Genomic DNA, 22,508 nt, shown 5'->3' with positions numbered 1-22,508 from the left:
TATATATATATATATATATATATATATATATATATATGGCCAAAAAGTAAAGAAAAAAAAAGTCTAACAATCTTAGAAACAGTTGTCAGGAATAATAGAGTCCTGAACTTTAAAGACCAACTACAATGAAAATTGTGTTTTTGGTGTTTCTAATATGTCATTGTGGTATTTCTTTGATGATGGAGGAAATATTTTAAGATGTTATGCCCAAAATTGCATTTCTTTATCATATCTTTATTCGGTTCATTGTGAAACAGGAGCAGTAGAAAAAATATAGCTTGAAAAAGAACGTATTTGTGACAGAAAATAGACTGGGCGAGGCAAAATGGGTAGAAGAAAGGAGGAGGGCTATTGTTCCACACCTACCATCCCACCCACAACCTAACTTGATTTTGGCTGAGGACGGCATAATCATAATTAAAACACCACTGGGAACGTTTTTAAAATAGAACAAAAGAGGGTTTTCAGCCATTTAACTAGATTTTTTTTTAACTATTATTAGCATTGAGCAAATGGTATTTATGCTTTAAAAATAAATGGAAAAAAATACATTTGGAAAAATAAAATGTGATTTGATTTTTAAGCCATGATTCAGGCACCGTTTTAAAGAAGTTTATTGATCATGAGGTATTAACACAGGCCTCCCTCCGCTCAGCCAATCAGCAGAGAAGGAAGCTGGTCCCTGAAGCTGCACTCATCCAGAGGAAGAAAGAGAAAATGTGTGTGTGCTGGGAAAAAAAACACTTTAATTCCCTTTCAACTCTGAACAGGAGATGAAAGTGCTGTCAATGATCGTCCAAAAATAACATCCTTCTATGAGCTCAGAGGAAACAGAAAAGACTCCAGGTGTAAATCTGATTTGGATTTAAAAAAAGATAACTGAGAAGGAATTAAAAGTAGCACTCACCAGATTACCCACGGAGAGCATATCTTCAAATTCAGTGGTCATGGGGTAATGCTCCATTGCCATGAAGAGGGTGTTGAGGACAATACAGATAGTGATGGCCAGGTCCACGAAAGGATCCATGACTATGAGGTTTACAATCTCCTTGATCTTAATCCACAAGGGGCAGCATTCCCAGATCAGGAATGTGTTAGAAAATTTATACCAGCATGGCGGACACTTTCGCTGAGACTCCTCCAGCTCTGAAGACACAGCGCGGACCACACGTCAAGACCAAACATAGGTGTGTGCAAGAGCATACTGCATGCAATGGTATATATGACAGAAAATTTGTATGCATTGTATGTATCTGGTACCATTGGATATGCAAAGCAGATAAGCAGGAAACTCATGTCAAGCTATTCAAACAATGAGAGCAGCCCTAGTTTAAAAATAATGAGAGCAGGTGGGTAAAAGTGGCAGTACCCTCCACTAGTGTGTTGGTAATGACGCTCATGACACTGTTGGCCCGCTCTTTCCGCCCAAAGGAGGTATTGAGCTGGTCCACAGACACCATCAGGGAGCCCGACAGCTTCTTCTTCACCTCAACCTCAGTAGTTGGCTGTCAGGAGGAGAGGAAGAATCAAGCACCCATGGAGAGGACATGAACACCATCCCACATACCCACCGGTGGCTGGCGGAGGGAAGTGCACCACAGCATTGTCAGGTTAAGTAATAGAGGATTCGATTTTTGGGAAAGTTTCACTCTTTTTGATTTCAATGCTGATTTCAAGGATAATTTGTGTATTTCATGAGTGTGTGTGATGTAAATGCATGCAGATCTCAGCCAAAGTGTGAGCAGTGATCTAGGACTATTTGACCTAATTGTTTTTGAATACAAATGCTCATTGCAATTTGATAATAGATGGGCTGGGATTTATTGTGTGAGGAGAACTGTTTCTGCATGAATGCTTTTTTGGTCATGTCATGCAAGAATGGAAGCTTCGTTGCCATTGCAATATAATCATTAGGTTGCTTTTTTTCATTGTTTCCCAAATCTGGCCATTTTAGTGTAATTTGCAAATAAATTCTAACATACCCTCCTTCTTTGAACCCATATAACTTATATTGCAACCACCAAGTTAAGAGCATTGTAAAGAGATCATATGGAGGCACGTAGTTCAGATCCATCCAATTGTCATGCATGTGCATGCTCCAAGTCAAAGAAAAGGAGAGGAAAATTACAGTCAACATAACCACTCTCTATGTCATGCTCATTCTAATTTGAAGTTCAAATCTACCATGCTAACTGGAATAAGACACGACTAATTTACTACTGTTGACCAGGGACAGTTGAAAGACAGTGAAAGGTAAGGACAGACAAGGACAGCAGCCCTCCTTTGTGTCTCAACACATTTCAAGATGGCCTTACAGGATGGTATATGTGTGGTACTTTAATATCTGCTCTGAAATGCTCTCAGAGGAAACAGACAAAAACAGTTTAGTTCCTCCTCCTTCTACTGCAGATCTACCCACACACAGCAGAGGACCTGAACGCCTGGAGGAATACATCTCCACACTGGAGCGTGTTAGCTCATCATTATCAACTCTTTGACAGGAGTGTTAAAAAGAAAATTGATCTATATGTAGAATATTTTCGGAATTATTTCTGTCTCAAAATCGAATAACTCAGTGATAGAGCGTGTTGCTGATTATTGTATTATAGACTAAATTGACATTCAACACTTATCCCTTTCATCAGCCAACGAAACTACCAAGAAGATTTAGTTCTACTGACCTAAGAAAAACAGCTGACTTCATACTTTATGGTTCAATCTAGCTTCTCCATCCTTTGCCTACTACTGGAAGGCAGCATTCACTGCGAGGGCTGGGGGAGGGGTGGCACGAGCGCTTAGCCAAGAGATACATACGGACTTGCAAAGATGACAGAACAGAGGAAAGAGCCGGAAAGAAACGGACGAGAGGGGGCCCATGCCTAGATAGGTCTACTCACTGACTTCCTTACACTGTCATCAGTAGCTGCCTTATCTATTTTCACCTCAGGCAGAAGTCGTCCACCGGGCCCAGTGCCGATAAGTGACACCACTCCGTTGCAGTCCACTGTGCTGTTCCTCTTTCCATGGAAGCCCGTGTAGCTGTTCCGTCGGTAGGGGCTAAACAGGGAGCCACGGCGCTCTTCGCATTCCTCAACCGTGCTGTGTTCATCATCGGCGAACTCATTCTCCGAGCCCACATCCTTGCTTCGGCCCTTGAAACTAAAGATGCTGCTCTTGCTGTTGTGGCGGGAGAGGAATGGCGAGCCAGGAATGCTAAGGAGAGACTGGAGAAAAGACAAAAAAGGCATAACAGGAGGTGTTTATGTGGCTGATGCAGATTTTCTATTACAAAATGACAGAAAAATAATGTAAAACCAAAAGGTCTGTGTCTTAAAGTTACAATAAAATACAGGATATAAGAGCTCCAGCTCATCTCAAACAAAGCTGCAGGATTGGTCTATCTTAAATATTCATATTTTTACTGTAAATAATTCAGAGCTTGGACATGTCCTTCAATATCAGCAGCCACTGTGTGCTCCTCTGTATGTGCATTTTACAAAACTAAGTAAGTTCTTAATGTTCACATTTTCTTGACTGGTTGGTCTTTTTAGGTTGTTTGGGATTTTTGTTAAAAAGAAATATCACACAATCTAAACACAGTACACCCTTTTTTCATGATCATTTTTTTAATGCAACTTTGCGTGCTTTATCGTCTTTTTTTTGTACAGTGCATTGTGTTCTGCGTCCTGATTGGCTGTGGACCATTATGAATCAATCTCCTATAAAACATATCTCCTCTGTGTGCGTCTCCTGTGCAGTAGAGATTGTGTTTGGCTTTTCAAATTTTGAAGTCAAACATAATTTTGTAAATCAAAAGTGTAAAACATTATTTAGATTATATTTAGCCGAGGGCTGCACGGTGGCGCAGTGGTTAGCGCTCTTGCCTCACAGTGGCCCTGTGACAGACTGGCGAAACAAACAGAAAAGCTCAGTACACTTTGCTAAATCAGACATAATTTCTTACCTGGTTCATGATGGAAGACTTTCGACCCAGTCGATTATCAGGAAAACGGAAGCGGCTTCTTTTGCTTCCATCATCTGACTCTGATTTGACAAACTTCTCACTATCGCCCTTCTCCTTCTCCTGCTCTTTCTGTCGCCACTTCTTCTTACGGTTTCGGCGTTCTTTGGCACTCTTAGAACTAAGCTTTGACATCTCTGACGAACTGCAAGACATATGCCCCCCTCCGTCATCCTCTACTGCATCCTCTGACACTGTACCAGCAGATGTTGCCATGGCAGCAGTCTACAAAGAAAACAGAGCATGAGTAAAGAAACATGATTAATACTAGTCAGTAATCACTTTGGTTTCCATAGCGTAGAGTGCAGACCTGGGCTTCCTCCTGCTGTTTCTTCAGCTGCTCCAGCATAGCCTTAAATTCTTCCTCCTTCTGCTGGGCTTCTTCCATTGTGGCTTGGTTCTGCTCTTCATAAGCCATGGCTACAACAGCCAGAATTAGATTGACCAGGTAGAATGAGCCCACAAAGATCACCAAGACAAAGAAGATCATGTAGGTCTTCCCTGCTGCCCTCAAAGTCTGGAAAGAGAAGCCAAAGCACCATAGAAGGGAGACAAGTGAGTTCATTACAAAATCTGACAATCACTTATCATAAATGGATTTAAGATGCATGTCTTTTCAGAACATCAGATGAAAAATATTTTTTAATTATTTAGTGTTAAAATTACTTAGAATGATGTGGCAAAATAAATACCTCCTTTATGTCTAAAAACAATATAGTCTGAATATTCTTGTAGTTGACAAGTATAAACCTAAAACAAAAAAAACTTTTTTTTTATGTTTTTTTACTAAAAGAAAAAGTAAAAACAAAATAAAAATGATTTACTCCTTTTTTCCTCCAATGGTATTTAATATTTAATGTTACAGATAGATGCTTGTAATCATTCCTGTTTTATATATATCGCAGGATAAAACCTTCTATTAAAATAACTGTATATGACTGGCTAAAAAAAGACTTGTGGTTTTGGAATCGCCTGATCAGAGGAGAGTTTCTTCTAATTTGGTTTATTTTTCAAAATTAAAATCGTAATGTCCCACAAAATAATAAAAAGTTAATCTTAGGTTGTATTTGCCTTGGAAGCACACTCTGATCAAAATATTTCAACTATCTATTTACACAGTCATATTTAAAATTTAGAATTAATATGGTTGTATTGGTCGAGATCAGTTAGAGGGAGAGCGATCGACTGAAAGAGAAAAGTCGATCAATGCCTCACCCGATCGCATGAATTCTCTGTCTGAAACATAAATATTTTCTGCTTCCTTTCTTATACCCATTGTGTATTTTAAGAACATTTTGGTGGCTGATGATAGAATAGCTGTCAATTTTCCAGAAAGGGCAAAAAAAAAACAAATTAAGCATGTGAATTTAAACAGTAAAACTAAAATAAGGGCAATTCACAACTCTGTCTGAAACCGAACAAAGATACGCAACAACATGACGTCTTTACAAATATACACCGCAGGTGGGAGTTTACACTCCATAGTAGCACATGGCTGAAAACAGTAAACAGAACATATGAGAGTGTCCAGTTATTAAAGTGATTTTTAAAAAAACTGTGTAGATCTACAAAGGCCTGGCCAATAGTATGTCTATGAGAGTGAGTCAGTGCAGATTACTTTTAAGATCAGGAATTAAAAATTATCTAAAATCCAGACACTTTTTTTGTATGGATTGTAAATAAATTCAATTATAGAAACAGATTCTTCTATCAGATTATTTTAATATTCAAATACAGGTTTCTCTTAAAGAGGCTGTGATTCCAAACACTAATAATAAACATACAAAGTGTCCAAAATACTGACTTGCTTTAATGAGTAAATGAAAAACAGTTGTTTTTACAGTTGAGCAAAGGCACAGTACTCCTTCCCAGTTGTCAAAACAAATAAGTGAGTTTGTATTATTTAAAGAAATAACAGAGATTCGGAGGAGCATTTACTGTTGTAACTACATTTTTTTAACATGCCCTGGTTTTAATTATTACTGCTCTGTACATGTAGTCAAGCCTGAAATAATTCACACCCAAATTATGACTAAATGTTCCTTTTATACTAACATTTTCTCTTGATTGAAAATAAAACAGGAAATAAGACAATGTAGAAAAGGGAGCATTGTAAACATTATTCCTAGCTTTCATTTATGTTTAAGCAATAGGTGGCATGTTTAGAATTTGCCAGGGCTGTGAATAATTGACTGTTTTTTAAGTTTTCCCTGTCACTTTTGGGCTGATTCATAATAGGTATGAATAAAAAAATAAATACAAAATCACGACTTTGGGCAGGAACTTTGCTCATGGACTACTTTTCTACGTTTTGTCTGTATTGCATCTCCTCTTAAAAAAATACAGCAGAATAGAATTAAGTCTGCACTATGACAGTATTGACTGTTAAACCATACATTTCATTTTTACTAGTCAAACACATACAGCCTTATTGTGCCTAGATGTTGAAGATTAACTAGCTCACACAAATCAATGTACAGTATGTGTTAAATGGTGAAAGAAGCTGGGCTTGTTGATATATCTACTTTACCAGCATATAAAGGTTTTCCCAGAAGTCTTGTGTCATGAGTCGGAACAAAGCAAGGAAGGCCCAGCCAAAGCTGTCAAAGCTGGTGTAGCCGTAGTTTGGATTCCTCCCAGCTTTCATGCACGTGTAGCCCTCCGGGCAGCGGCTACAGGGTGAAGACACACAGGGAGAGTAACACCATTTAAGTATTTCTGACACATAAACGCCATCTTATTAGTTTTAAAGCCATATATAAGGCTTTTGTTTAATGATCGATACATAAATTAGGAAAAGCTGGCTCACCCAGAGTCTGAGCTGTTTCCACAGAGCAGGGGGTCTATCTGGCCATGCAGTTTGTAAAAATTGGCTGCAGAAAAACAATTATTTAACAATCATTCCATTAAAAAAAATTAATTTACGGTTTTTTGCTATAAAGGATAAAAGTCTGAGAAGTTTTTCTTTCCCTATTGAGGAATGCTGCTTTTATGAACATTTTCATTTTTCTTTCTGTACTTACTATCGTTACTGATGTACTCATCCCAGTCAAAGCCCTTGCTGCCATTGTTCAGGTATGTTTCGTTCAAATTGATTGGCCAATAAACACACTTTTGGCGCAGGTTGCCCATGAAGAGCTGGAGACCAATGAGGGCAAAGACACTCAAGCAGAAGACAGTCAGGATCATCACATCCGAAAGCTTCTTCACAGACTGGATCAGGGCACCAACGATGGTCTTTAGGCCTGGTCACACACGTACACACACACACACAGAACCACGAGGTGAAGCAATAGCAGCCAAAGTCACAGGTTCTTCTTAGGCATTAATCAAATCACGTTTTAATACTGAGAAACAACCAATTTTTGTTCTTTTTTATTTTTTTCCATTAATCACAAATTAACTGACTTTGAATTGAAATGTACTAAAACAAATGCATAGTCTTAAATTAGATATCACGTGTATCTAAGTGTTTTCTCTGTTGTGACAAAAGGCCAAATTCTTCAGAATAATGTTCACTTTTGTTGCATATTTTTGGATTTGTGTAGTCATATTTTTGGCATAAAACCAACAAATTATTTACAAAGCATCTCCAGAAACAACTAACAGAACATACCTTGAAGCCTTCCCACTCTTTTTAGATATTATTCAAATTAAACCTAAATGAGGAAAGTTTACATTGGAGGACTAAATGATTGAAATGGTGCAAAAAGAGGGGGAAGACTATAGAAAAGTGGGAGGAAATCTATAAAGAAGAGAGCACAGCAGCACGACAGGGGGCCATGAGAGGGACAGAGGCACAGGCAAGGGAACTGAAAAACACATGCAGGTCATTTAAACTCCAAGGCTGAACAGGAGCAATTCAATGCCAGTGCCTTTGCAGGCACTTTCTTGAACTGTCTTGTATAAAGTGTTAATAGGAAAGCACTGACAGCTCCTAACATGACCCTGCTGTCTATCTTATTTACAAGTTTACTAAATAAAATGCAACTTTACCTTAAAAACAAAAAAATAAAATCCTCCAACTGTTAATAGCTTTTTTTGTGGACAGCAATAAAGCTTTCCACTGTCTTTCTAGACTTAAAACTATCCAATGATCAGGTTTTCTTGACGCATTTCCCTCTGAAGATAAGGATACACTGTTGACACGAAGCAAAGAATAACAAGAAGTGACACTGACATTTCCTGGCTTGGAGGCATTTGCATGGACAGTGACACAGTGGAAGCATATACTGTGATCAAAGGAGATCAGTCAAACATGACTCAGCATAAAAATGATCAAGACTGTCAGTGAAGGTTTTAAAGTTTATGAGTAGCTATGTTTACATGGACACAAGTAATTGGAATAAACGCCTGATCAGAATAAAAATGCATCATTTAAACACACCAAATGGAATACTCTGACCCGATCAGACTCATTTGGATCAAAATTTCCTTCTGATCGAGATAAGTGGGTTATGATATTTGTTGATCCAATTGTGGTGCATATAAACGATTTATTACAAGTGTGTGTCATTACTATTCTGGATTTCACATCATGCGTAGACGGTGTGGTGCTGTAAAGGAGCCTTCGTAGTGCAAACAGAACCAGCCAGCTGTTCAGCACGAGTGAACCGTCTCTCTGAACAGAGCAGTCAGACTCCTAGCTTCATGTCTGCGAGCAAGAGAGGGCGCTTTTTGTTGTGGCATAGGTAAATGTTTGTTATATTCAGATAAAGTTTTTCAGGGCCCATGTACACAGTTAAATTCTAATCCGATCTTTGATCCAAGTAAAGGCATTTTGCCCAAATGTCATTCACATTAGTGACACTTTTCTTCTGTAAGGTGCTTTCTTTAGGTGGAGATTTTGAGCTAATTACTGAACTGTATAAAAATTAATTAATAGGCATTGCCATGCGATAGACTGGCGAGCTGTCCAGGCTGTACCGAGCCTTTACCCAGCAGTAGCTGGAATAGGCTCCAGCAACCCCTTTGCCCCATAAGGATTAAGCCAGTTCAGAAAATGGATGAATAGAACTTTGATTGGCTTTTCAAAAACAATTCTTCTGTTGGTTCAGTTTTATACTTTGGAAAATATTCAACAACTCTAACATGTCTTAATTTCTGTAAAAAGTTCATTATAATGTAGATTTTTTTGTCTCATCAAGAAACATCTTAAACAAGCTATTATAATCCTTTGGTGAGAGGCACATGTACCCAATGATGCCAATGTGTGACTGCAGATTACCACTTCTAAATACAGCTTTTTGTCAGACATCTCAGTCTCACAATATCACTTTATATTTTTTGTTAAAATAGAACTGTCAAATATTTTTTAGGGTATGCTTCTATAGGAAGATACTGCATGCGAAATTATTTTGAACAGCTTATACAAAACAGACCTGGTTTAAATGTGACTTTTATGAATTTACAAAAAAAAATGTTTTGTTTATATTTTCTTAAAGGAACAGTCTTTTGTAAACTTAACACCAGCAACATGTTTTTGCCTAAATCTAAAGCAACTTTTTGGCAGAAAAACAGTGAGCCCTGTTTATAGAAAATATTTAGCTTATTGAAACTGGCCTCATAACAGTTTTAACAGAGCAGATAGGTGTTTGCAGTCTTTAGGCTGAGCTAACATGTGGCTATTCGTGCACCAACATGGCACCAATTCACTCACTATACAAAAAAATAAACTGTGGCTTAAGGAAATCCTCATGGTTCCAAATATGAGATCTTATTAACTAAAAACTTTCATCTGATGTGGCAAAAAAATGTGTCATCTTTTCATGGAAGTCAACTGTAGCAGCTCTTTTGCATAAATGCAACATCTGTTTGACATTACAGATCAACAAATGTTTGCATCCACACTTTATGTTATGTCAACACATTCTCTAAGACATTTGTCATTCCGTTAGGTCACAAAAAAAAAGAAAAGAGAGAAAAAAAAATCAGTCAAACTGAAAAAAGGGGGCAAATCAAACTTTCAATGCCATTTGTCAGCCAAGCTCTTAATAGGCTATAATTATAAAAGCAAGTGACCGAAAAGCATCATGCAGCATAAGAGATATGTTCACAAGCTAGGCTTGGCAGTCTTCATATATTTATAGATACTATTTTACTGTTCTTATAGCAGAAATTCAGGTTTTCCAAATTCAGTCTGTAAGAAAGCATGTGCAACAATAATAAAGCATCATTAAGGATTGATAAATCCAGATGCTGATTTCATTTTTATATTCAAGAACACTATTATAGATTTCCTTTACTCCAAACATAGGAATTTGAGTACCACTAAAGCTAATATAATACTTGATGTTAACATACAGTTGGTGACAAACCTTATAAGAATGCTACAGCTTTAGAAGAAAGGTAGATGGGCCTAAAGGAGACTGCAAAGCCTATCAAAAATGTATTAGTACCATTTTTGATATTTGTTGTAGGTAAATCAAATCAAAAAATGGTTTTCTCCAATTTTTTTCTTACTACTCAAATCATAACTATAATCATAATATTAGTGAAGTAGAAAAGAAAGGGTGAGAGGATCAGCCTTAGTGTTTAAACTGAGTCTCACCTGGAATGACAGAGATAGTTTTCAATGCTCGGAGAACTCTGAACGTTCTCAGCGCAGATACATTGCCCAGGTCCACAAACTCTGTTATATATCTGAAATAGGGGAAGGATCACACACAGAACAAACACGATGACAAAAACCACACACGCCAAGAGCACAACACCACCGAACCGGGAGAAGACGACGCCACTCACAGAGCCTGTCCACGGAGGAGAAGGGTGGAAGGTAAAAGGAAAGAAAGACACGCACACCTAACACCGACCCCGCCCCACCGCCCCCCACCCCATCCTGTCTTACCTGGAATTACAGAAATAGTTTTCAATGCCCTCAACACCCTGAACGTGCGCAGAGCTGAGACATTGCCTAGGTTTACAAACTCTGTTATATACCTGCAGGATCAGACCACAGTTACAACAGCTCGTTATTTACAGACAAATGCTGAGAATGTGCGTTCACAAACAAACGGGCTTTGTGGTAAATCAATAAGCACCAACAGGATGGGTTTTACAAGAAATGAATCACTGGGAGTGGGTCTCCAGGTCTGTAAGAAGACAGACATCCGCATTAACTACTTGATGATATGCAGAGAACAGGACAGATCTGGGGCTTCAAGCTGGAAGTTGCAGGCTCCAGAGAGTTGGAAGGTGAGAGAGAAGGACATGAAGATGGAAATAAATCTGATGAATGATACTGTGGTGGGGGGGTTTCAAAGAAGAGGAAAGACAGAGGCTGGTCTCAATTTCAGAGAAGAATCAGAAAAGTTTCAGATCAATGGAGGACACATGACATTCAGACAGAAAGAAAAACGTCAGCAAAACTTTCACTAAAACATCCAGTTCTATGACCTGTTTTAGAGTTTATAAAGACCCATTCCAATTAAAATTCTGTTTTTGGTGTTTTAACATGTTCTTGTGGCCTTTTTCTGATGAAGGGCATAGGTTAAGAAAATTAAGCTCAAATCTGCATTTATGGATATGTCTTTATTCAAATCGTTGTGAATTAGCAACAGACGAATAAAATACAACGTGTGGGCCACAATTTCCCTTGCTAGGCTCTATTCTGATCTGGCATCTGACTAAAAAATGTGCAGCTGGATAACTCCAAAAATGCTCGCCATTTTTGTTGCACCAATAGTGCTAGGTTGAGAGTGTGAAGCACTGTAAGCTAGTGGGAGAGCATGTAAACAGAGAACTCTCAGCAAAGGGGAGGGGAAATGAGAGGTGTGGTACTTTGTGCCAACAGTCCTGCCCACAACTCAGAGGCAATTTCTAAAGCAACGGTCAAACAATTTGCACATCAGAGGCATCCAGTTTTAATGTTAAGTCAATGTACAGATGCAATCAGATGATCTGTGGCGTGACTTGAGCGTCGACCATGTTTGTCTGGCAACGGCGCGTCCCATCCAGACTTCAAATATCTGAACTTTGGCAAAGAAGTCTCGTCAACCATTCAGAAACTCAGTTTTGGTCGATTACGTGTTAATGATGTGATAACTGGATGCAATCCAAAACCAACACTGAGAAAAAGCAGATTCTTCTCATCCTGAACTTTATTTTTTTAATTCCTCGGACTAATGTGGGACAGCAAATCGTCAAACTGGGTCACACAGAGATGGAAGAGCCTCTGAAAGCGACCATCATTCAGAACTTAACAGTACTGGGAGATACTGTGAATGATCTCATTAACCCAGACATGAAGACATGATTACAAATGCTTTTGTAAAACTCTCCAAAACAAACAAACCTGATCTCTCAGCATCATCTGTGTCTTCCATAAATTATAAATGAATTATACAGTCAATAATTCCGTGTAGTGATGAGGCTCAACATTTGGACAGTGGTTCCTCCCACACGCGTCTGATACCTCATGTTTGTGCAGACATTTTCTGGACAAGCGTCCAGCAGCAAATCTGATGTGAGTTTAAAGAGTGGCGTCTGATGCAAATTTAACGCAAAATTTGAATTTGATTCTGTGAACTTAGAATTAAGAACTACTGCCGCTCTGCAGAAAGTATGTCCTAAAAAACAACACAGATTTAGTTTTTGGCTAAAACGGCATAATCCTAAAACGTTCTCACAGAAACGCTTTAAAACAAATCAAAAGATGATGGGAGTGGGTCTTTAAGAACTCTATTTCACTTAAGAATCATTTTCTAACTTAATGCACTAAAACACCGACCTATATGCCCATCTATCACTGTCACGTTCACTAAAGCTTCAATTTAACTGCATTTGTACATCTACTGCTAGTTTAACCAAGAGAAGAACTTACGCCATTGAAATGACCATGAAATCCAGCCAGTTCCAGGGATCTCTTAGGAATGTAAAATCGTCTATACAGAATCCACGGGCAGTGATTTTTACAAGAGACTCAAATGTATAAATTCCTGTGAATGTGTACCTGGAAGACAGAGAGTGGTGACAGGATCAGTTTATGTTCATTAACTGCTGCAACACATTAGAAATTACAAGCTAAGGGTAATAAAATGGATATATTGCACAGCAAAAATATAATAAAGAAACATAACTACTAAATAATTGATGGTTTGAGCATAATTAAAGTGTGGTAATAATGAGCGTCTGTTCAAACTGATAGAAAAGAATCTGAATAGCTCATTTAATCAGAAGCCAAAGTAGGCATAAACATGTTTTAAATTAAATGTCAACATGATAACAGTCTCTAACTGTCAAAACTAATAAGCTTATGTCGTCTGGGAGCTAAATTGGATTTACTACATGATAAAAAACTAGTATGGTTGTTGAAATTAAGACATTTTGTAAAAGTCCTATGGTTTGAGCAGCTATAATTCTCCAAATGGTACATTCTTCCAATTAGTTTTGCTCAGTTTTTTATTTTTTTAAATAAAAAAATGTTTAAAGTATCCAATACCAATATTGTCCTCCACACTGAACGTTTTAGTCACCATTTCTGTATGGTTTTATTCTTCAAGTGCTGTTGTTTTTCCAATCTATGAGCATTAATTTTGATAAAACGATCATCTTTATTCTAAACACTCCTTAGACGGTATTTATATACATGCACAATGAATACATCACAGTAGTGAGAGTATTAAATGAATACTTACTCTACTTGTTTTGACCATTCGGGGGGATCACTAAAGGTCATGAATATACAGTTGGTCAAAATAGTACACATAATGATCATGCTGAAAAGAGTGGGAAGTAAGTTAAGGAAAGTATGAAAAAGATTTCAAAGATAATGTATAATCACAACACTATAGTATAAATTCTTATATTATGGTTCAGTTAACTATTAAAGCTTTCAACATGCAGAAAGCTCTTACCACAAGATGCATATGCGTGCTTGCCACAAGGGCCATTATTTCACATATAAAATATTCAGACAGTGTGGTAAGGCAAAGGCATAATGCACAATGCTCTATAGGTGCAAAAAAGAAAAAAAAATTGCAGAGAATGATGAGTCATCAAAATATTTGATGCAAACAGTGAGCATTTGAATGTATTTAGGTACACCTTTTCTCCTAAGAATGCTTAGGCAACACTGTGTGACAATAACACACTACTTAGGATATAATGTTATTGTGCCTGGCAGTTACTATACATAGAACATTGTGTTTGAGGATTTTTTTTAAAAGTAAAAGTATGTTCTCTATCATACTATTAAAAAAATATGATTTAAAATCACCAATTACTTAATCCCTTAGAAAATAAATAAACTAGACATAAATGCACAATGAAATAGAAAAAACTATTTCAGAAACCGATCTGCACTCTTCTGTGCTGACATTGTCCAGAAGTGCAGGGCTGCACTGCAGCCTGTACAATAGGAATAAACTAATATTTGCTGGGTTTGTTTGTTCTCTAATGGATGCAATACGAAGAACATGTGCTCTAAATTCAATAATGATCTTTTAAATTACTTTAATGTTAAATCTCATTTTGTCTTTTTGGCAAACGTTCAACTCTTGTCAGGTTGTATGTAATGACTGACTTTGTGAAGCAGCCATTCGAATTATCTCATCTTTTTTTACAAAAATATATTCCATCTGTGTTATGAATTCATAAATATTTTTCTCTGTGTGGCCAAATGTAGATTCGCCCACTACGTGGGTGTTGAGCGCATTCTTAAAAATAATTTATCTCCTCCTAAATCTTCTTTTACAGCTCTCATAACAAAGAGGGGTGCAGCTGCTCAGTCTGGGTACCTGGGTGGATTGCACTAATAATGGGTGTTCTGAGAGCTCGCTTTACTGTTAGGCATGACTCATCATTTGCTGCCGGCCTTATCCTCGCAGTAATAAAATGGCTACTGTAGGGTACCCTGTACATGAAAACATGTGGATGTTACACACAGAGCCTCTAAAGCAGTGACAGCCACTAGAAACATCTGCATAAAGACAGAACATATCATCATAAATAATGCACGTGAACAGGAAATCCTCTTGTAGCTGCTGTTAACAGAACCCATTTCAAAGGATATGAATGTATCAAAATTTTAATAGCTAGTTGCCTAATCGGATTGAAAGGACTTATGAAGTACAAGGCAGGTGTGGCACTAAAACGGAAGATTGTCTTCCCTCTATTTAGCACTATAAATGTCTGTGGAGAGAAGAAGAGACAAAAAGAGAAGAAATATTTAGTTAGGCAGAAAAGAAAGCCACAAACAGATGAACGTTGCTTTAGCAAACACTTAATATACCTTTTTGATTATATTTATTTGTTGACTATATCAATAAAACAATTTGATTATTTGCTTCTAAGAGAGAAAGTTTGCTGATTTCCCCATATAAAGACAAACTGAACCATCAGGATGTTTCTGATGCTTCTGCTGTTGTTCCAGTCTCTCAGAGCTGTTCTGCCCGACACCAGCCCAGATTCAGAGGAAAGGAAAGGAGCCAGAGGAAAACGCGAGCCCCCTTTCAGAGGATAACCTCATAATTGTTTAAATAAAATATGGCGATGAAACTTTAATGAAACTGTGCATTTGCACAAGTGATATGGACTCGTGTGCTTTTAACAAGGCACCCTTCACTACATTAAGCCCTGCAGAGCCACCAACAGAGGAGTCAGGAGGGAATGGAAGAAGGAGGAGGAAAGAGGAAAGCAGGACCCATAAATAAAAGGTAATGTGAAGCAAAAAAGATTGTGTTCTCACGGTAAAGAGATGCAGCCTACTAACAATATGAATTTGATATAAACCAAATTCATTTGCGATTAATAAACTTTGATTACTATTATTGGTTTGACCATTTATCATCAGACCAATAATCTCACATGTGTTCTAACATTATGATCAGATAAAATAATGCAAGCAAACACCAAAACAAACATACTGAGAGAAACCTGACACTAAGATGCGTGCAGAAAGCAAAAAAATTATCTCCCTGTACCACCATCCATTTAATCTGAAAAAACATAAAAAAGCTGCTTTACATGTCTATTTTTTATAACGCATGACTTGACTGCTGCAAAGCTACTGAAAATTTCATAATCGAGAGCCGAGCAAACGGGGAGAGCAGAGAAAGAGGAAATGCTGAGAGAAACAGGGGAGATGCAGAGCAAGTGAAGCAGGCGAGCAGGCAGCAACTGTGGCAGCAGCAGGCTGAGCAGAAGCAGGGCGGAGGGAGCCGAGGAGCAGGAGCTGGGCAGAAGATGGAGAGGGGGATGGGAGGAGGGGCTGGAGAGCTCCTCGGCACAGAGGCTTGGAGCGGCAGAGAAGCAGCAGAGAAGCAGCATGTGCATCAGTGAGGGTCGTCTCAAACGTTTAGTGAGCCCTCTCCTCGCAACCCCCCCGCAGTTAACCGTAGATGGACCGCATTTAATGGCTCCTTTCCTTGACACTCACTCCCTCTGTCAACCCAAGCCATTTTACAATCCTATAATCATAATTCCTCCTAATTTAATATCTATTTTTTAATTTCCACACTTCAATAAGTGCAAATTCAAGACATCCTGAATGATACAAACTGCAAAAACAGAGCAAGAATATGTCACCCATTTCATCCCTGCCCTAACCTCATATCATGGTTTATCCGCATTTTAAAAATAATGTTTTGACAGACTTGTACAGGACCTGGACAGGTCGGAGCCAGGAAGGCACAGCTCCAACCACCAGCTCGGAGGGGAGAACTGGTGCTGCGTCATCAGCCAGCCAGTCTTCTAACCCCTCTGTCTAATGATATAATCTACATGAAGCCCAAATTGAATTTTTTTATTAGAAAAGATGATGAGCCCCCTCCTCCCCTTGCACCTTTCCCCCCCACCTCCCTGCAAAGAACTAGCCTGTCAGCTGTCAGTGACAAAGACCCAGATCTACCATCAAGGTCACCACCTGATCTGACGTCAGGGCTGCTCGAGATCCCTAGCAACTTCTGTTCCCTTTGGCATTGGAATGAGAGTAGATTGAAGGCCATAAATAGACTCAGCTGAAGACAATAACTGACACAACCTCAAGAAAAAAAACACATGGAAGCACAAAGAACTCTACAGGATATACCTGCATGACAGTGTGGCTTTATGGAAACATAAGGAACATCAACAGTCCCACCTATGTTTGCCACGTGCGATCAGAAGCACATCTCCTCCTTGTGTGCTGGACTGGTAGGTTACATAAGAGCAGCGTTTACTCTGAGGTATATGACAGAGACAGACGGAGAAGGCGATACAGACATACAGCACACTTACAGGCTCTCACACAATACCTGCAAGAAACACTAATACTGATCTCCAATCACATGATTACATTATTTGCTTTAAATCAGGTTTAACAAAACAACGTTAATTTAGATTTATTGATTGTTTCTTATTTTGGCCCATTTTTGTTCCATACGTATGCTAAAAATAGATAGTAAACCTGTTAGCATACTGAATATAAAACTCACAGCAGTCCACCATTTTACAAATAGATCCATTATCTTAGGGAATAATTACGACAGCGTTTGAAAAACATTCTAGATGGACAGTAGCTCTGATATTTTAAAATAGACTGATCAATTTCAGGAAGTTTACATTCTACTTTAACATTTTCCAAGCTTTTGGAAGAAAGGTCTCCTATATTTTCATGAACTTCCTTAAGAGACATACTATTACAGGCAAAGCATAAAACAAATATGATCTCCTCTTACAGCTGACAATATTCAGAGCTCTTCAAGGTCAAACCTGGTTGTCCTCACATTCAGAAAAGACAGGAAGTCCAAAGAGAGACACGTCACTTGTATGACAACCACAGTCCTCCCTGCTGCTGCTGCTTCTCTTGTCTGCCACAGATTAGGTTCTGAACAATTAAGAAAATCAACCATGTGGAACAATAGTCTTTCCACGGTAACTGCCTCTGACCTTTCCCTAAAGCCCTCCAAGCACATAAGAGACACTGCAACAACCCCTTCAACATCAACTCTCACATTCCCTGAAGGTCTTCAACAAAAAAAAATCATAATTAGGAGGTGCAATCTAATTATAATAATCAAATAATGGCAAACATTTCACACCTGGAAGTCAATGAGCTCAAACTAAACATCTTTCCTTTTTCCTGAGCACATATGACTCACCGTGACGTTACGAAGCCTTTAATCAGCACAAACTGACATTTATGCTTTACTGGAACAAACAACTGGACTGCTGATCAATCTTATCAAATGAGGATCACAAGAACATCTTGTTACAGTTGATAAAGAAGCTGCTAAATTAAAACTGGTTCTGTGTTATGGAGTCTAATCTCCCCAAAAAATTGAGTTTTCAACAGTTTTGAGGCATAACAAATTTTAAAGTATTAAAGTAAAATGATAATTATATTAGTTTTTTGACAAATATACCAAATGGCCATGCATTTCAACTGATATAGAAGCAAACTTTCCCAAAATTGTTTGAAATATGTGTGCTTTAGAGTTTTAAAAAATAAAATAATAAAACACTTCCTAAAAAAATATTCTAAGTTGGAAAGTTTCTTGAAGGAAAATGTCCTAATTTATTAACGGCATGAAGCAACAGATCCAACACGTTATATTGCAGATAATTTTGTTTTTTCAACCATTTTGAACTTGTATCTATTAGTTTCCTCCTACTAAACAGTTTACATTTACTAAACAGTGTCTGGATTAAATGCTCTACATGATTTTTTTAACTCACTTTTTGAGTATTCAAGTAGAAGGGATCCAGATCATCCAGTGGTACCGCCACCATTCCTTTAGGGATGTCTCCATAGATGTAGGGAAGGCTCTTCCCAGCCTCCAGGTCGCTGTTGGGTCTCGGCTTGTTCTCGTCATCGTCATCTCTGTAGCTGCTGTCCTGCTTGGGCGGCTTCCTGTTTTTCTCCTCTTTGATGCGCTGCTCAAGGACCACCAAAGATTCCTTGTTAAACCTCTTGAAGCTATCAGGTCCTGGCGGTGCAAGAAGGGGTGCAGCCATGTTTTCATCCTGCAGCTACTTGGTCATTAGGTTTGTACCATCCACAGAAGCAGTTCTGCAAGAAGCAGCAGAAACAACATGAAATATCACTTTGCAGGTCATGTTTATCTCCATAACTACAAAGGAATGCTACAATTCTGGAATGAAAACCAAACCGTACGTTACACAATTAAACCAAATCATAGGGAGAGTGAACCATTGTATCCCTACTGTATGCCAGTATGTTTGCGTTGAAAATGTCAAACAACTGCTGTGCTAAATTTAAGAGGGATTTATTATTTATTGTTTTATTACAATTACATCTGGCTTGGTTTGAGCCAACTGAACAGTTTTTCTTCATTATTACTCACTTATTAAATGTTAAATGGCATATATATAGTACTATACTACATTCTTAGAAGGCCCAAAGCGCTTTACAATCACAGTCCTTTTCACCCATTCACACACACACACACACACCCACACACATTCACACACTGATGGCGGCTCCACTGCTAAACACTGGCACCAACCTATAACCACAAGTGGCAATGCGGGGTTCAGTGTCTTCCTCAATGACACTTCAACACGAGTGGGCAGGGCAGAATCTGAACCTGTGATCTTCTGATCAGAGGTCGACCGCTCGACCTCATCACCATGACCGCACCAATTATAATCAAATTCTAAAATATAATTTTTGTACATGTTTTTTTGATACACAAATCATATACTGAATCAAAACAAAACCATGACCCAAAAAATAATCGAGATTTGAATTGAATCATGGGGAAAGTGAATCGTTGAATCCCTAATAACTACTAATGCAAATGATATGATAAACCCAATGTCCAATTCACTATTACTGTATCTTTGCTATGTCTAAAAGTGATAGCTACTAGGGCTTTTGGCATCATTAAATCAACAGGAAAACACTTTTTTGTCAAGTTGAAGTTTCAGGTAGTATGCAAACATTATGGTCTTATGGTTTAACTATGGCTAATTTATTGTTAAAATATAAGGCAAACTGACATGGTAATGGGATGTGATTTATAGCACAAGTTGTAGATATTTTATCCCAGAAATAAAATTGAATATTTGTTTGTTTATATTTTTGACATTCAAATGTTAGTAGACGTAATGAGCAGTATTTAAATAATTGTGCATTTTTCTTTAAGATGCTTTTAGTCAGTAAAGGGTTGTCAGAATCATAAGAAAAATGTGGCCAATTATGGTCATTTATGGAGTGAAACTAAAAGGAATTTCTCTAATAAAGACCTATTTAAGATTCCTCCCCTTTTTTTTTACCAGAAAAAACCTTTTCTCTACTAAAGCAAACGGGGACATGGAAATTAATGGAAAAACCAGCAAAGCCATGCCTGGAAATTAAAGAAACCCCACAAAAGTTAGATTTGTATGCTCTTATGTCCATTTTTTTCCATACACCTTTATTTTCCACTCATTGGAGGTAAAGAGGAAGGTGGACCTGTATCACAAGGCCCCGTCACTCCCCTGCTCCCCTGTTGCATAACACCCTGTAATTGCAAGTGCTCGATGTGTGAAGCTGATATCACCCAGGAAAGACTCGGAGTGTGCACGAACGCACGCGCAAACACTCCCAAACACGCAGAAAACATGCCCTCTCTGTGAGCCAGGACGCGCGCTTTAAAATGGACACAGGAACCTTCTGCTGCACTGCTGACGCTGTCCGCTTCAGCACCGCGCAGGGCACGTGCGCGACCGCGTGAATGCGTGCGCGCAGGGGGATAAATGCAAAGCACTTTCTCCTTAGAAAAGTATGATTCTTGAGTCTAGAGCAGTGCTTTTCTGCAGACTTTCAGGCCATCCTTTTATTCCTCACCCTAAATCGTGATCGCAGCATTCATCATGCGGTGTCTCTGTCCTGCAGGATGGATCCAAGTTTCATTCGGATTAAACCAAATCTGTTTACACAGTGGTAAATATGTAAACAGATTTAGGGAGGGAAAGGATGACAGTAACGGTGTAGCCCATGAAAGGAAAACGAAACGTCCTGTTCCGCCTCGGTGAGGATCTGTAGGTTATGCTGCGCAGAGAAGTGGCCTGTTCCAACCAATTTGGCCAAAGCATCACTGCTGCAGTGGGTGGTTCACTCCATGTTGAAACGCTTTCAAGAGATTTATCGACGTTTTATGGTCAACATCGATGATTCTCAGTAAAAAGCAGTATTTGGGAGTTTTTTTTCTGGAAATTCCGGTGCGTCTTTGCTCGTGCAGGATCTGCACCACACCCGTGAAGCCATGAACGCAGGCAAATCGATATGTGTGCAAAATACAAGCCCGACTATAAATCTGTGTAGCACACAATGTGCGTTATTAAAGATGTATTTTAAAAAAAATAGCACATGCAACTGCAACAACTAGGATTGATGGCGCTGTCAAGATCACCTGGAGGAATGCAAATGTCTTGACTGCCGTTGATGATGTGATGAAGATCATGGATACTCACGGCGTCAGCCCATTTTATGAAGCCTCGCGTTTCCACATCATTATTCCAGAATGAAATCCAACCCAAAAAAATCAAATTGATGAAAAACAGTCGAGTTTTTGGGGAGGATGGGGGCGGGTTCCAGGTCTGGAACAGACAGACGTCGGCGCTCTGCCTGGACCCTCAATGTTACGTTTTGCTCTCCAATCAAAGCTCACGGGGCTCAAATCCTTCCGATAATAATAATAAAAAAAATCCTTGCACTCGACATAAACGGGTTGGTAAATGCAGAATCCCCCCACCAGCTGGTCCGTTCAGGAGATGCTCGGAGAGCGCAGACACCCGGTGCAATCCCGCTCAAGGAAACGAGAGAGAGAGGGGGGGAGACGGGGCAGTTCTGCGACATTTAGGCTACGCAAAATCCCAGCTAAATACCCCCCACCCCCACTCCCAACCACCGAGGTACCCTCGCGCTTTCCACAAACCTCCAGAAATGACGGGTACTCACTTTGTTGGGCTTACAGTAATTCCTGGAGGCAGCCGGAGGACTGCAGATGTGGAGAAGATTGGGGAGAAACTGCGGTTGTCGCCATATTGTTGCTGCTGTCTTCCCCTTCAGTGCGCGCAGCTTCCCTGCATAATTGATGACTCTCGGCAGAATGTGAGGGAGTGTCTGCAAGTGTTTTTCGTGAATTAAGTGGGGGAAACAGATATTTTCGGCCTGAAAGCGCAGTGAACGCCTCATGGACGAGGCTCGCGGGGTGCAGAAAAAAAAGAGGGTTTCCTAGCTAAACGCTCCTTAGTTTAGTTTGGAAATACTGGAGCTGGAGTCAATGGTTTACCATAAAACAACTAACATACATTAAAATTAATAACAAAAATCTAAAAACTTGTGAAAAAAACGTCAAATAGTGTGAAAATATAAACAGGTAACAATTGCCATTTCAATAGGATGACCCAATTTAAAAAAAACTTTTAAAACACCAAAACCCTACTGAAACTTCATAAATTATTCGTTAAATGTAGAAATAAATACACAGGGTGTTTATTTTTTAGTCTATACCAACTAAAACATGATTTAATTACCTTTTCATCGATTATTTTGAGAGAG

The 22,508-nt window shown here is 38.8% G+C and overlaps 1 protein-coding gene across 7 annotated transcripts in view; it reads right to left on the bottom strand.

Moving 5' to 3' along the window:
• The window catches only part of scn8aa (sodium channel, voltage gated, type VIII, alpha subunit a), a 46,359-nt gene extending 23,858 nt beyond the window's left edge, over positions 1–22,501 (bottom strand). Inside the window, exons 1-14 of one of the 7 annotated variants that reach the window (XM_024292916.2) lie at positions 22,484–22,501; positions 18,677–19,010; positions 15,033–15,151; positions 13,657–13,746; positions 12,843–12,971; positions 10,572–10,663; positions 7,045–7,266; positions 6,831–6,894; positions 6,552–6,693; positions 4,332–4,538; positions 3,965–4,246; positions 2,910–3,224; positions 1,370–1,505; positions 908–1,146 (exon numbers count right to left, since the gene is read on the bottom strand). In XM_024292916.2, the coding sequence (XP_024148684.1) occupies positions 908–1,146; positions 1,370–1,505; positions 2,910–3,224; positions 3,965–4,246; positions 4,332–4,538; positions 6,552–6,693; positions 6,831–6,894; positions 7,045–7,266; positions 10,572–10,663; positions 12,843–12,971; positions 13,657–13,746; positions 15,033–15,151; positions 18,677–18,955 (2,316 nt within the window). In that variant the 5' untranslated portion in view covers positions 18,956–19,010; positions 22,484–22,501. Of the gene's footprint in view, positions 1–907; positions 1,147–1,369; positions 1,506–2,909; positions 3,225–3,964; positions 4,247–4,331; positions 4,539–6,551; positions 6,694–6,830; positions 6,895–7,044; positions 7,267–10,571; positions 10,664–10,868; positions 10,961–12,842; positions 12,972–13,656; positions 13,747–15,032; positions 15,152–18,676; positions 19,011–21,357; positions 21,786–21,905; positions 22,118–22,483 lie in introns of those variants that run through there. The other 6 variants (XM_024292911.2, XM_024292912.2, XM_024292918.2 and 3 more) reach the window with 6 other exon arrangements.
• Between the last annotated feature and the right edge of the window lie 7 nt (positions 22,502–22,508).

The sequence above is a fragment of the Oryzias melastigma genome, linkage group LG7 (genome assembly GCF_002922805.2).
Source record: "Oryzias melastigma strain HK-1 linkage group LG7, ASM292280v2, whole genome shotgun sequence".
In the NCBI taxonomy this organism is placed as follows: Eukaryota; Metazoa; Chordata; class Actinopteri; order Beloniformes; family Adrianichthyidae; genus Oryzias; species Oryzias melastigma.
Note: the sequence above shows the minus strand (reverse complement) of the source record. Positions and strands in the feature narration are given on the sequence as shown.